The sequence below is a fragment of the Misgurnus anguillicaudatus genome, chromosome 1, assembly GCF_027580225.2.
Source record: "Misgurnus anguillicaudatus chromosome 1, ASM2758022v2, whole genome shotgun sequence".
NCBI lineage: Eukaryota > Metazoa > Chordata > Actinopteri > Cypriniformes > Cobitidae > Misgurnus > Misgurnus anguillicaudatus.
Genome location: NC_073337.2, coordinates 22,973,894 through 22,986,005, shown reverse-complemented (window position 1 = coordinate 22,986,005; position 12,112 = coordinate 22,973,894). Strand labels below are relative to the sequence as shown.

General features: G+C 34.8%; 1 protein-coding gene across 2 annotated transcripts; it reads right to left on the bottom strand.

Moving 5' to 3' along the window:
* Positions 1-5: 5 nt before the first annotated feature.
* Positions 6-11,267, bottom strand: mest (mesoderm specific transcript). Of its 2 annotated transcripts, none has more exons than XM_055190554.2 (12): positions 11,051-11,267; positions 10,680-10,869; positions 10,394-10,473; positions 8,836-8,913; positions 8,621-8,757; positions 8,216-8,274; positions 8,058-8,098; positions 7,892-7,962; positions 6,770-6,871; positions 6,456-6,532; positions 5,736-5,799; positions 6-461 (listed from the first exon to the last, which is right to left on the bottom strand). In XM_055190554.2, the coding sequence occupies exons 1-12, from the start codon at positions 11,144-11,146 to the stop codon at positions 344-346; spliced, it is 1,113 nt and encodes a 370-aa protein (XP_055046529.1). In that variant the 5' UTR covers positions 11,147-11,267; the 3' UTR covers positions 6-343. The 2 variants fall into 2 exon arrangements, with proteins under 2 accessions (XP_055046529.1, XP_055046530.1); XM_055190555.2 differs by having other exon boundaries at positions 10,680-10,866.
* Positions 11,268-12,112: the final 845 nt, after the last annotated feature.

Sequence of the window (12,112 nt, the reverse complement as noted above, 5' to 3'; positions counted from 1 at the left end):
CGAACTATGTTTTATCTACACAAGATCTGTTTATTTAAATGTAATCATTTGAGCTTCAAACCTAAAATGATTTATTTTTGCATTTTGGCATATTGCTATTAAATTATTAAGTTTTAGAAAACTCTGACCGTTCTCACAGCTGATGCAATACTTTTAGATTTGTTTCATGCAATGAAACACATGAGTGATGTACACAACAGGATTATTTAAATATTCATTTGCTTATTTTCATCCAGATTTAAGATGGACAGAGTCTACCAAACTATTTTGATCACAATCCTCATTTGCTGTGTTTATGTAAAAATTTTCATCACGATGGATACACGGGTATTAAGGCAGTAGATCAGAATGAGTTGATAAAGCTGAGGTAGGCATTTATGAACCCTGCAGGATCCTCCAGCTGTGGATAATGACTGATATGCTCATCTAGAATCGATACTGTGGATCTCTGGACAAGTTTCCTGTAAAAATAATACACTTCAGTCTTGTAAAACACTGCAAAATCAGTTATAGAGTCATAAAACACAGAAATCTAAGAAATTTGCTGTAAATGAAATTACAGTAGTTATGATGCTATAAATGAAATTACGGTAAATGAACTTAGTGAATTGAGTTTTTGAAAGCCTTGGTTTAAGTCTAATTTGGTTATAATAAAACTATGAAATCAGCAAAATAAATTGTGTTAGCAGTGAAGTGCTATAAATGAAATTACAGTAACTGTACTGTAAATGAAATTACGGTAACCTTGATATACTGTAAATGAAATGACGGTAAATTAACTTAGGAAATTGAGTTTCTCAAAGTCTTTGTTCAAGTCTAATTTGGTTTTAATAAAACAAAGAAATCAGAAAAAATGTGTAAGCAGTGAAGTGCTATTAAGAAAATTACAGTAACTACTGTAAATGAAATTACGGTAAATGAACTTAGGCAATTGAGTTTCTCAAAGCCTTGGTTCAAGTCTAATTTGGTTTTAATAAACCAAAGAAATCAGCAAAAATGTGTAAGCAGTGAAGTGCTATAAATGAAATTACAGTAACTGTGCTCTAAATGAAATTACAGTAACTGTACTGTAAATGAAATTACGGTAACTGTGATATACTGTAAATGAAATTACAGTAAATGAACTTAGGAAATTGAGTTTCTCAAAGCCTTGGTTCAAGTCTAATTTGGTTTTAATAAAACAAAGAAATCAGCAAAAAAAAATGTGTAAGCAGTGAAGTGCTATAAATGAAATGACAGTAACTGTACTGTAAATGAAATTACAGTAACTGTGATATACTGTAAATGAAATTACAGTAAATTAACTTAGGCAATTGAGTTTCTCAAAGCCTTGGTTCAAGTCTATTTGGTTTTAATAAAACAAAGAAATCAGCAAAAAAGTGTGTAAGCAGTGAAGTGCTATAAATGAAATTACAGTAACTGCTGTAAATGAAATTACGGTAACTATGATATACTGTAAATGAAATTACAGTAAATGAACTTAGGCAATTGAGTTTCTCAAAGCCTTGGTTCAAGTCTAATTTGATTTTTATAAAACAAAGAAATCAGCAAAAAAGTGTAAGCAGTGAAGTGCTATAAATGAAATTACAGTAACTGTGATATACTGTAAATGAAATTACAGTAAATGAACTTAGGAAATTAAGTTTCTCAAAGCCTTGGTTCAAGTCTAATTTGGTTTTAATAAAACAACGAAATCAGCAAAAAAATGTGTAAGCAGTGAAGTGCTATGAATGAAATTACAGTAACTGTACTGTAAATGAAATTACGGTAACCTTGATATACTGTAAATGAAATTATAGTAAATTAACTTAGGCAATTGAGTTTCTCAAAGCCTTGGTTCAAGTCTAATTTGGTTTTAAAAAAACAAAGAAATCAGCAAAAAAAGTGTAAGCAGTGAAGTGCTATAAATGAAATTACAGTAACTGCTGTAAATGAAATTACGGTAACTATGATATACTGTAAATGAAATTACAGTAAATGAACTTAGGCAATTGAGTTTCTCAAAGCCTTGGTTCAAGTCTAATTTGATTTTTATAAAACAAAGAAATCAGCAAAAAAAGTGTAAGCAGTGAAGTGCTATAAGTCAAATTACAGTAACTGTGCTGTAAATGAAATTACAGTAACCATGATATACTGTAAATGAAATTACAGTAAATGAACTTAGGCAATTGAGTTTCTCAAAGCCTTGGTTCAAGTCTAATTTGGTTTTAATAAAACAAAGAAATCAGCAAAAAAGTGTAAGCAGTGAAGTGCTATAAATGAAAGTACAGTAACTGCTGTAAATGAAATTACGGTAACTAAGATATACTGTAAATGAAATTACAGTAAATGAACTTAGGCAATTGAGTTTCTCAAAGCCTTGGTTCAAGTCTAATTTGGTTTTATTAAAACAAAGAAATCGGCAAAAAAAATTGTGTAAGCAGCAATGTGCTATAAATTAAATTACAGTAACTGTACTTTAAATTAAATTACGGTAACTATGATATACTGTAAATGAAATTACAGTAAATGAACTTAGGGAATTGAGTTTCTCAAAGTCTTGGTTCAAGTCTAATTTGGTTTTAATAAAACAAAGAAATCAGCCAAAAAATTGTGTAAGCAGCAATGTGCTATAAATGAAATTATAGTAACTGTACTGTAAATGAAATTACGGTAACTACGATATACTGTAAATGAAATTACAGTAAATGAACTTAGGCAATTGAGTTTCTCAAAGCCTTGGTTCAAGTCTAATTTGGTTTTAATAAAACAAAGAAATCGGCAAAAAAATTGTGTAAGCAGCAATGTGCTATAAATGAAATTACAGTAACTGTTCTGTAAATGAAATTACGGTAACTACGATATACTGTAAATGAAATTACAGTAAATGAACTTAGGCAATTGAGTTTCTCAAAGCCTTGGTTCAAGTCTAATTTGGTTTTAATAAAACAAAGAAATCGGCAAAAAAAATTGTGTAAGCAGCAATTTGCTATAAATGAAATTACAGTAACTGTACTGTAAATGAAATTACGGTAATTATGATATACTGTAAATGAAATTACAGTAAATGAACTTAGGGAATTGAGTTTCTCAAAGCCTTGGTTCAAGTCTAATTTGGTTTTAATAAAACAAAGAAATCGGCCAAAAAATTGTGTAAGCAACAATGTGCTATAAATGAAATTACAGTAACTGTACTGTAAATGAAATTACGGTAACTATGATATACTGTAAATGAAATTACAGTAAATGAACTTAGGCAATTGAGTTTCTCAAAGCCTTGGTTCAAGTCCAATTTGGTTTTAATAAAACAAAGAAATCAGTAAAAAAATGTGTAAGCAGTGAAGTACTATAAATGAAATTACAGTAACTGTACTGTAAATTAAATTACGGTAACTATGATATACTGTAAATGAAATTACGGTAGCTATGATGTACTATAAATGAAATTATGGTAAATGAACTTAGTGAATTGAGTTTTTAAAAATCTTGGTTCAAGTCTAATTTGGTTTCAATAAGAACAAAGAAATCAGCACAAAATTGTGTAAGCAGTGATGTGCTATAAATGAAATTACAGTAACTGTACTGTAAATGAAATTATGGTAACTATGATATACTGTAAATGAAATTACAGTAAATTAACTTAGGAAATTGAGTTTCTCAAAGCCTTTGTTCAAGTCTAATTTGGTTTTAATTAGGGATGCACCGAATCCAGGATTCGGATTCGGATTCGGCCGAATACTGGGCTTTTTGACGGGGTTCGGATTCGGCCGAATCCTAGATTTTTTTTTCACCGAACCAAACCCTAGGCTTGCGCTACGCTGGTCGACGTCACGCGGCCGTTGATTACACACATCGGGTGCTGACGTGGAGATGAGCTTTTTCTTTCGGTGAGCCTTAGGAGCTGGACACACCAAAACCTTTAAACACGGCTGAAAACGCCTTGAGGACGCCAAATGCCAGCTGTTTTTCAGCCGAGCGCTTGGTAGGTGTGATGCTTCAGCTGTGAGCCGGTTGGTGGCTGTGGTAATGTCCCGCCCCTCCTCCACTGTAATTGGACGGCCGTGTGAAGACTGTGACATTGACGAGCGGAGCTTCTCACTCAAAGTTGAATATGGTTTTCAGCGCGGAGCTGCTTGCTTATTGGAAAAACGAGCGTGTCGCAACGCATCGCTTTCATTATGCATAGGCTTATGGTAATTGTCAAAATAGTTTTTCCAACTTGTCATCCTGGCATAATGTACAGTTAAAATTAAATAAAATGAAAAATACACTGCTGTGGACGTTGTTTACTTCATTAATGTGCTTTACTGTGTTAATGGAATAAGGATGCAAGTAGGATTCGGTATTCGGGCTCGGCCGAATCTTAAACGGTGGATTCGGGATTCGGCCGAACCTAAAAAATCTGGATTCGGTGCATCCCTAGTTTTAATAAAACAAAGAAATCAGCAAAAAAATGAGTAAGCAGTGAAGTGCTATAAATGAAATTACAGTAACTGTACTGTAAATAAAATTAAGGTAACTATGATATACTGTAAATGAACTTAGGCAATTGAGTTTCTCAAAGCCTTGGTTCAAGTCTAATTTGGTTTTAATAAAACAAAGAAATCAGCAAAAAAAATGTGTAAGCAGTGAAGTGCTATAAATGAAATGACAGTAACTGTACTGTAAATGAAATTACAGTAACTTCTGTAAATGAAATTACGGTAACTATGATATACTGTAAATGAAATTACGGTAAATGAACTTAGGAAATTGAGTTTCTCAAAGCCTTGGTTAATGTCTATTTGGTTTTAATAAAACAAAGAAATCAAAAAAATTGTGTAAGCAGCGATCTGCTATAAATTATATTACAGTAACTGTAAATGAAATTACAGTAACTGCTGGAAATGAAATTACAGTAACTATGATATACTGTAAGTTTTTGAAAGCCTTGGTTCAAGTCTAATTTGGTTATAATAAAACAAAGAAATCAGCAAAAAAATGGTGTAAGCAGTGATGTGCTATAAATGAAATTACAGTAACTGTACTGTAAATTAAATTACGGTAACTATGATGTACTGTAAATGAAATTACAGTAAATGAACTTAGTGAATTGAGTTTTTCAAAGGCTTGGGTTGGTTTAAATGAAATTACTGTAGCTATAAAGTGCTATAAATGAAATTACAGTAGCTATAAAGTGAAATTACGGTAAATGAACATGAGTGTATTGAGTTTTTCAAAGCCTTGGTTTGGTTTTAATGTTCTATAAATGAAATTACAGTAGCTGTAAATGAAATTACCGTAGCTATGATGTGCTGTAAATGAAATTACTGTAGCTATAAAGTGCTGTAAGTGCTGTATGCCAGCAGCCATATCACCCTGTAGCCCAAAACAACTTGCCCACTGAAGCTAAGCAGGGCTGAGCCTGGTCAGTACTTGAATGGGAGACCACCTGGGAAAATCAGGTTGCTGCTGGTAGAGGTGTTAATGAGACCAGCAGGGGGTGATCTGTGTGGGGCCTAACACCCGCTATATGTAACAAATTATTATTATTACTGTAAATGAAATTACGGTAGCTATGATGTGCTGTAAATGAAATTACAGTAGCAATTTATGTGCTGTAAGTTGTTGTTAAATTTACAGCAACCTTTTTACAGTGTGTGGTTCAGGGGTTAAAATGGTTGTACATCACAGTAGCTCAGGGGCTGAACTAATGTCTTTTATACATGATAGTGTTGGTGCATATCCTAGTTTATATTTTTATTTTACATACTTACCGGTAAAGCTGGATAAACTGAGGGTGTGGATTAACTGGATCTAGTGGTCCATAAATCATGTGCACTGCAAAGTTAAAATGATGCATTTATAAAACGTATCATACCCACACTGAAACATGACATGAGTTTTGATATGTGATAAGTTGTTTAATTTGTTAAGTTAAAGAAACATAAAAATATATGTTTATTTGACAAAAATGATGCATTTTTTACAGTGCACCACAAAATAACAGTACCTACTAATCACAGTTTACAGACTACACCACCTCCAGCTTATTATCAAAGAAACCCAACTAAAGCTTTAGCTGTTGTTACAGCAAAAAACAAAAAAACTCAAGGTTGCCTTTGCCATAAGCAATAGAGTGATAAAATATTGGCCGCACAACTACATTGAACACTAATCTGGGCTTTAATGTACTATACCATATATAAGCCGTTACACAATGACAACACAATAGAAATCAAAATGTGTTGTCTTCCACGTTACAGAACTCATATAACTGATGGGTTAATCATCTTCCACCTTTTTAAAGGATTAGCATACTTTAGGATACTAAACCTATGGCCCAGATTTTAAGTAAAGTCATATTTACATTGACTAGCATATCACATTGGTCTGGATCCATGTTGGTTAGACCACAATACCGTGCAGCTTTACCAACACTAATCAAAACCTTTAGGACTACACACTATTAAACTGTATATATTGTATGTACTCACATGGTGTTGAGGTCGAGGTTAAAGCCCCCACCCATCTCTCTCTGTGTTTCAGTCTCTGGTTAATGTACTGAAGGATACTGGGTAAGACACACAATAGATTTTTGTCAGTCTACTGCAGGGGTGCCTGGAGACACCTGTCTGTAAGTTTCTAGTAAGAGTTTAATGAGCTATTTCTGGTGTGTTTTAATAGTATTGGACCTCCAGGACCGGGTTTGGGTACCCCTGGTCTAGTGCAGTACATAACCAAGTATTGTTGCACTAAAACTAGGCTTTCCCAAAAGATAGGATTTTTGAACATTCGTCATAAGTTTTACCTGTCCATGACTAGATTTCCATCATTAAAGCGGATGCCAGTCCACATGTCCCAGAAATCTGCTTCTGTTGGCTGGGTGTACGGTCCAAAGACATCGCTTATTCTGTAAGTTTAAGATATATATATATTATATACACACACACACACACACACACACACACACACACACACACACACACACACACACACACACACACACACACACATACAGACAGACCTTTATGTGTAATTCATTTATTTAGGAATCAATTCCAAAACTATTTTCTACAGTTTCTTCAGGTAAGTGATTCAGTTAAACAATTTAGGACTGTGTCTAATATATACACACACATATATATAGATACATGTTTATATAAAGCGTGCAGTTGCAAAACCCTCTAAGTGCGTCTGACATGTTTTCTTGTAAAATAACATTTTTATCAGACTCTTATGTCTAGGTTTAGTAATATCACTTATTATTACAGTAACTGAAATGTCACTTTAGTCATTCGTGTTTAACAAATTTGACTCTTTCGATGCAAACCCCTCTAAGTGCGTTCAAAAAATGCATACACAAAAGTGCATGTAAAACTTTAACTCTTTTTTGTTAGAGATCCGATTCAGAACGATGATCAAAATATAAACAGAGTTTTTAGATCAAGTGTTCTATAAGTTGGTTAAGAGCTCCACCTAATGGATAATAGCGGAAATATGGATTGCCGTAAAAACTCGTCATTGGCAGGGAAGAGTTTTCTTTTAATTGAACTCATCAGTGGCGGGGGGGAAAGTGTTTCTCTTTACTGTCCTTTCTGAATAATGGCAAAATGATAAATTCGGTCAATACCCAAATATATTAGATAAACGTCCTTTCACCAGGTAAAAAAACATGCATCGTCGTTCATCAAATTCTTCTTTAGTGTACTTAGAGGACTTTGCTGGAAAATCGATGTTTCATTTAAAGAATTCTGCCAACAAAGCTGTATTTCTGAATGACCTTAGGCCGGGATTACGCAGCTTTGAAGTAAAAGTATTCGATGAATGTTTAATACGCGCCGAGAGGATTCGATCAATATCATCATCTCATTTTTGACGGAGATGGCGTATAGTGGCTTTTGCATCTGAGCACTTCGTATACACCACTTACCCTCTAGAGAAGAGCTGGAAGTTCATGAGGCGAGTAAGTACAGGTGAAATAAAGCCAGAATTTTTCAGAACCTGTATATGACAAAAAAATATATTATTCAATTCATACTTATTTGAGAGTGAAATCCACTATGTCTTTATAAAGTGTGTGTGTGTGTCACACTCACTGTCTGTATTAATCGTGGATAATGGGTTTCCGGGAATATTCCTTCCAAGATTGAAAACAAAATATTTCCCATATAATATTTAGTTTAGGTTTCATAATGAAGACAAGGTCTGTGTTGATCTCAAAAAATGTTTTGTCTAATATAAGAATAATAATAACCTCCATTTGAGAGGCACAGGCTGTTAATGATGATGCGTCCGGTCCTGTTCTGGTCACTCCTGTGTGTTTAACTGCACGTGAGAACCATCAAGATCATATTGACACATTAAGAAAAATGAAGCCCCGTCTGTACCTGTGGTCCTCTGTCTAAACCAAGAGCTTATATCTCGAAGGGGCCGTTTCCCAGACAGGGTTTAGATTAATCCGGGACTAGGACATTTAAGTAGTTTCTACAAACATATCTTACAAAAACAATGGCTTTGATATATGTTAAGATCATTGCAAGATGTTTTTAAATAAACATGCATTTTAGTCTGGGACTAAGATAAGCCCTGTCCGGGAAACTGCCCCTATATATTGCGAAATTGCTGAATGAGTCAAAAAACTTTATCAGCAGAAGCTCACCTGTACAGCAGCTCAAGAGCCACAGTGTCTCCATAGTCATGTGACAGGATGTTGATCCTCTGCTCTGACAGACCCAACTGAGCAACCAAGGCTTCTACCAAACTTGCCTGCTCAAAAATGGAGTAGATGTGCGGTCTCTGCAAAACAATATAACCATCAGGGTGGTCTATGAAGAAAGAAGTAGTACTGCAGTGAATTCCTAGATTCCACCTCACCGGTTTGTCTGAAAAACCAAATCCCAGGAAGTCAATGGCAATGACTCTGTTAAAGCGCTGAGTCAACGAATCCCAGATCTGAAGATACCACAGAAGGTTAAAGAAATGCATATTGAGTGCGTTTACATGCACAGAATAAGTGGATAAATATAAAAAATCTGCTTATAATAGAAACCTGCAAATCTATAAACAGGCTATACAGAAAACTGCGTTTATATGGGATTTGCATGACCCCCACACGTTATCAGTTTATTACGCATAATCGGCGTAATGGTGCGTTCACACCAGACGTGAATGTAGCGTTAAGCGGGAGTGATTTATATGTTAAGTCAATGCAAAGACGCAAAAGACATCCTGTTGCGCGCTTTGCGCAAATGAGGTGGCACGAATGATGCGATTTGCACAAATGTAGCTTTCTGGGCGTTTGAGTTAAAAAAATTTACTTTGGTGGATATTCTTGCCACGTTAACCACTCAGGAGCTTGTTTTATTATTGACGTGATTACAACGTAGCCAGCTAAGGCAGAAATACGAAACAACAATGGAGGACAAAATCATTGTTACTGTATGCCCCGCAAATTTTTTTGCTTACTTAGTGTTTTTGTCTTGATTTCAGTAAAAATATCATGTATTAAGATGTATTTTCTTAATGAGCAAAATGAACTAAGAAAATAAATCTAGTTTTTAGATAAAAAAATAGTAAATTAAATAAGTGCTTAAAACAAGCAAAAAAATCTGCAATTGGAATAAGAAAAAAATAAGTTGAAATAAGTTTAATTTTTTCATAAACACTCATTTCAAGAAAATTTGTCTTATTCCACTGGCAGATTTTTTTAAGCACAAATTCGCTTAAATTTTATGTTTTTTTTTTTCCTAAAAACTAGACTTATTTTCCTAGATCATTTTGCTCATCAAGAAAATACATCTTCATTTAAGAATTTTTTGATAGTATTTTTGTCTTGTTTTAAGTAAAAATAAGACAAAAATACTAAGTAAGAAAGTCATTTTTTTGCAATGTGTGAATACCGGGAGTACGGAGACACATCTTCGAACTTTTATAGAAACAGGAATAGAAAGGATCTTGCTTGGAAGAAAGTGAGGAGGTCAAACAATCAAAAAAAGCCTCAACTACGCACAAATAGTGTGATTTTTTTCGCTTTTTTCTGCTGTGAATGCACAGTAATGGGGCATACACACCAAACGCGAATTCAACAATTTGCGCGATTAGATTACATACAAAGTCAATGCAAAGTCGCGAATAGACGCAAACTTGCGCAGGGCTATGCGAGTGACGTGAATTGGGCCACGTGATTGCCGCAAAAACACACGCTAATTCACCTCAAACGCGTTTTCGTGCAAGTTGAAAATATTTAACCCAAGCGAAAAATTCGCATGACACGAAGTTAAATCCCACGAGGAACGCGATTCTACGCGTTCGGTGTGTACGTAGAGAAGATGATGCACAATGAAGTGCAAGCAAATAATAAATTGCTCTCAAGTTGTATCATATTTAGCACTTACACTAACAGACATTACAAGAAACTCTGTGTTGTACTCACCTTATACCAGTCATAGCTGGATGTAGGAAAGCCATGAAGCAGAAGGACAACATCTGAACTTCCAACAACACCGACTGAATCTATCAACAAATACGATATAATCAGGTGCTTTAATTAACTGGCCATTGGTTTTTCCATTGTGCAGTTCATAGTGTGAGAAATAATCCATGTAATCTCTTAAATCCCTTAAACAGATTAAGTGTAACATGTTTTACTGCTGGGCATGGCCGTCACTTATTATGAGTTAATATCTAAATAAACTACGAGGCAATGTGACTGTGCGTACCTTTATAGAAAGCATCATAGCCTCTGAAGGTGAAGAAGTGTCCGGAGGAGCGCCAGGTGTTTAGGGCAGGTGAGAGCTGTGGAGGAGGAATGTAGAGATAGACAGCAACCAGAGGAATGCACAACAGACCCACGTGAAGCCACCACTCCCTGCGCACGCGACGACCGGATACACACTCGGGTTTAATCTGCTTGAGAGAGAATACTGCAGCAAATAAGACCATTATAGTGTCTACTAAAACCAATACCATTCTTACTTTAACCATTACATCCATTAGAAATTCTGTGATGGTTACAGGGATGATATATCAGTGGGAAGTTTACATTATTACTGACAACAACATGGTTATTACACAAGAATAAATCACTTACAGGCGAGTCTCGTGTCATACTGCTTTCCTGCGCTTTCTCGCAGCGTGTCTGTGACGTGTTTGCTGCTGAGGTTGAATTTGTACCGCTGAGAGACATTTAGTAAAACACTAGCTGTCACGCGCAGGATCTGTACGTGAACGAGTTTAATACTGTCCAAAGGTTTTGCGGCTGTCAAGTGTCATGTTGCCAAGGATCCAAAGCTGCTCGTGAAGCCCGCTTAAGCCGCCTAGTGGAGTGGAAGGCAAACTGAACTTATTATTATTATTTTATTAAAGAAATATTCCACTTTCATTAAAATATCCCGATAATTTACTCACATCCAAGATGTTTATGTCATACTTTGTTCAGAGAGAATTTTTTTTTTTTTTTAGTAAAACATTCCAGGATTTTTTCAATGTAATAAACTTTTGGACCTGCACTTTCAATGCAGTTCAAAATTGCAGTTTTTAATTTAACGCAGATTCAAAGGGCTCTAAATGATCCCAAACAAGGCATAATGGTCTTATCTAGCAAAACGATGTCCATTTCGCCAAGAAAAATAAAACAATATGTATTAAAACCACAAATTCTCATCTTGCACTAGCCGATGCGCCAGCCTTACTTGACGGTATGCAAAACTACATCTCCAGTGTTTACAATTAGAAAGAGGACCGTTCTGATATTGTTGTATGTGGAATTATACTAATTCATGTTTTTTGTGTCAGTTTATTGTTTGAAATGGCCGCAAATTTGCGTTTCACATCGCGTGACGTAATACGTAAGGTCGCGCTGGCGCATCACACAGCTAGTGCAAGACAAGAAGTATAAAGCCAAGGTGGTAAATCAAGCATTACACAAATATATAAAAAGATTCATATATTGTGTATGTTTTAGTTGCTTTCTTAGGAAAAAAAATCTTTATACATTTTAAATTATTTGTGACTAATACAGCCTGAGGTCTGTCATCCAACGTGAAAATGCTATGGCCAAATATTTCAGAATTATTAAATAAAATGCTATCTGATAATTTAAGACTAAATATTTTATTGTGTAGGATGCAATGTATACATTTGACACTTTCTA

What these genes read in the sequence shown, in the direction of transcription:
- mest (XM_055190554.2), bottom strand. Translation starts at nt 11,146, where the DNA reads ATGTCTCTCAGCGGTACAAATTCAACCTCAGCAGCAAACACGTCACAG. An exon ending in GTATGACACGAGACTCGCCT is followed by an intron (nt 10,870 to 11,050) that starts GTAAGTGATTTA and finishes TTCTCTCTCAAG; the next exon opens with CAGATTAAACCCGAGTGTGT. An exon ending in TTGGTTTTTCAGACAAACCG is followed by an intron (nt 8,758 to 8,835) that starts GTGAGGTGGAAT and finishes ATTGTTTTGCAG; the next exon opens with AGACCGCACATCTACTCCAT.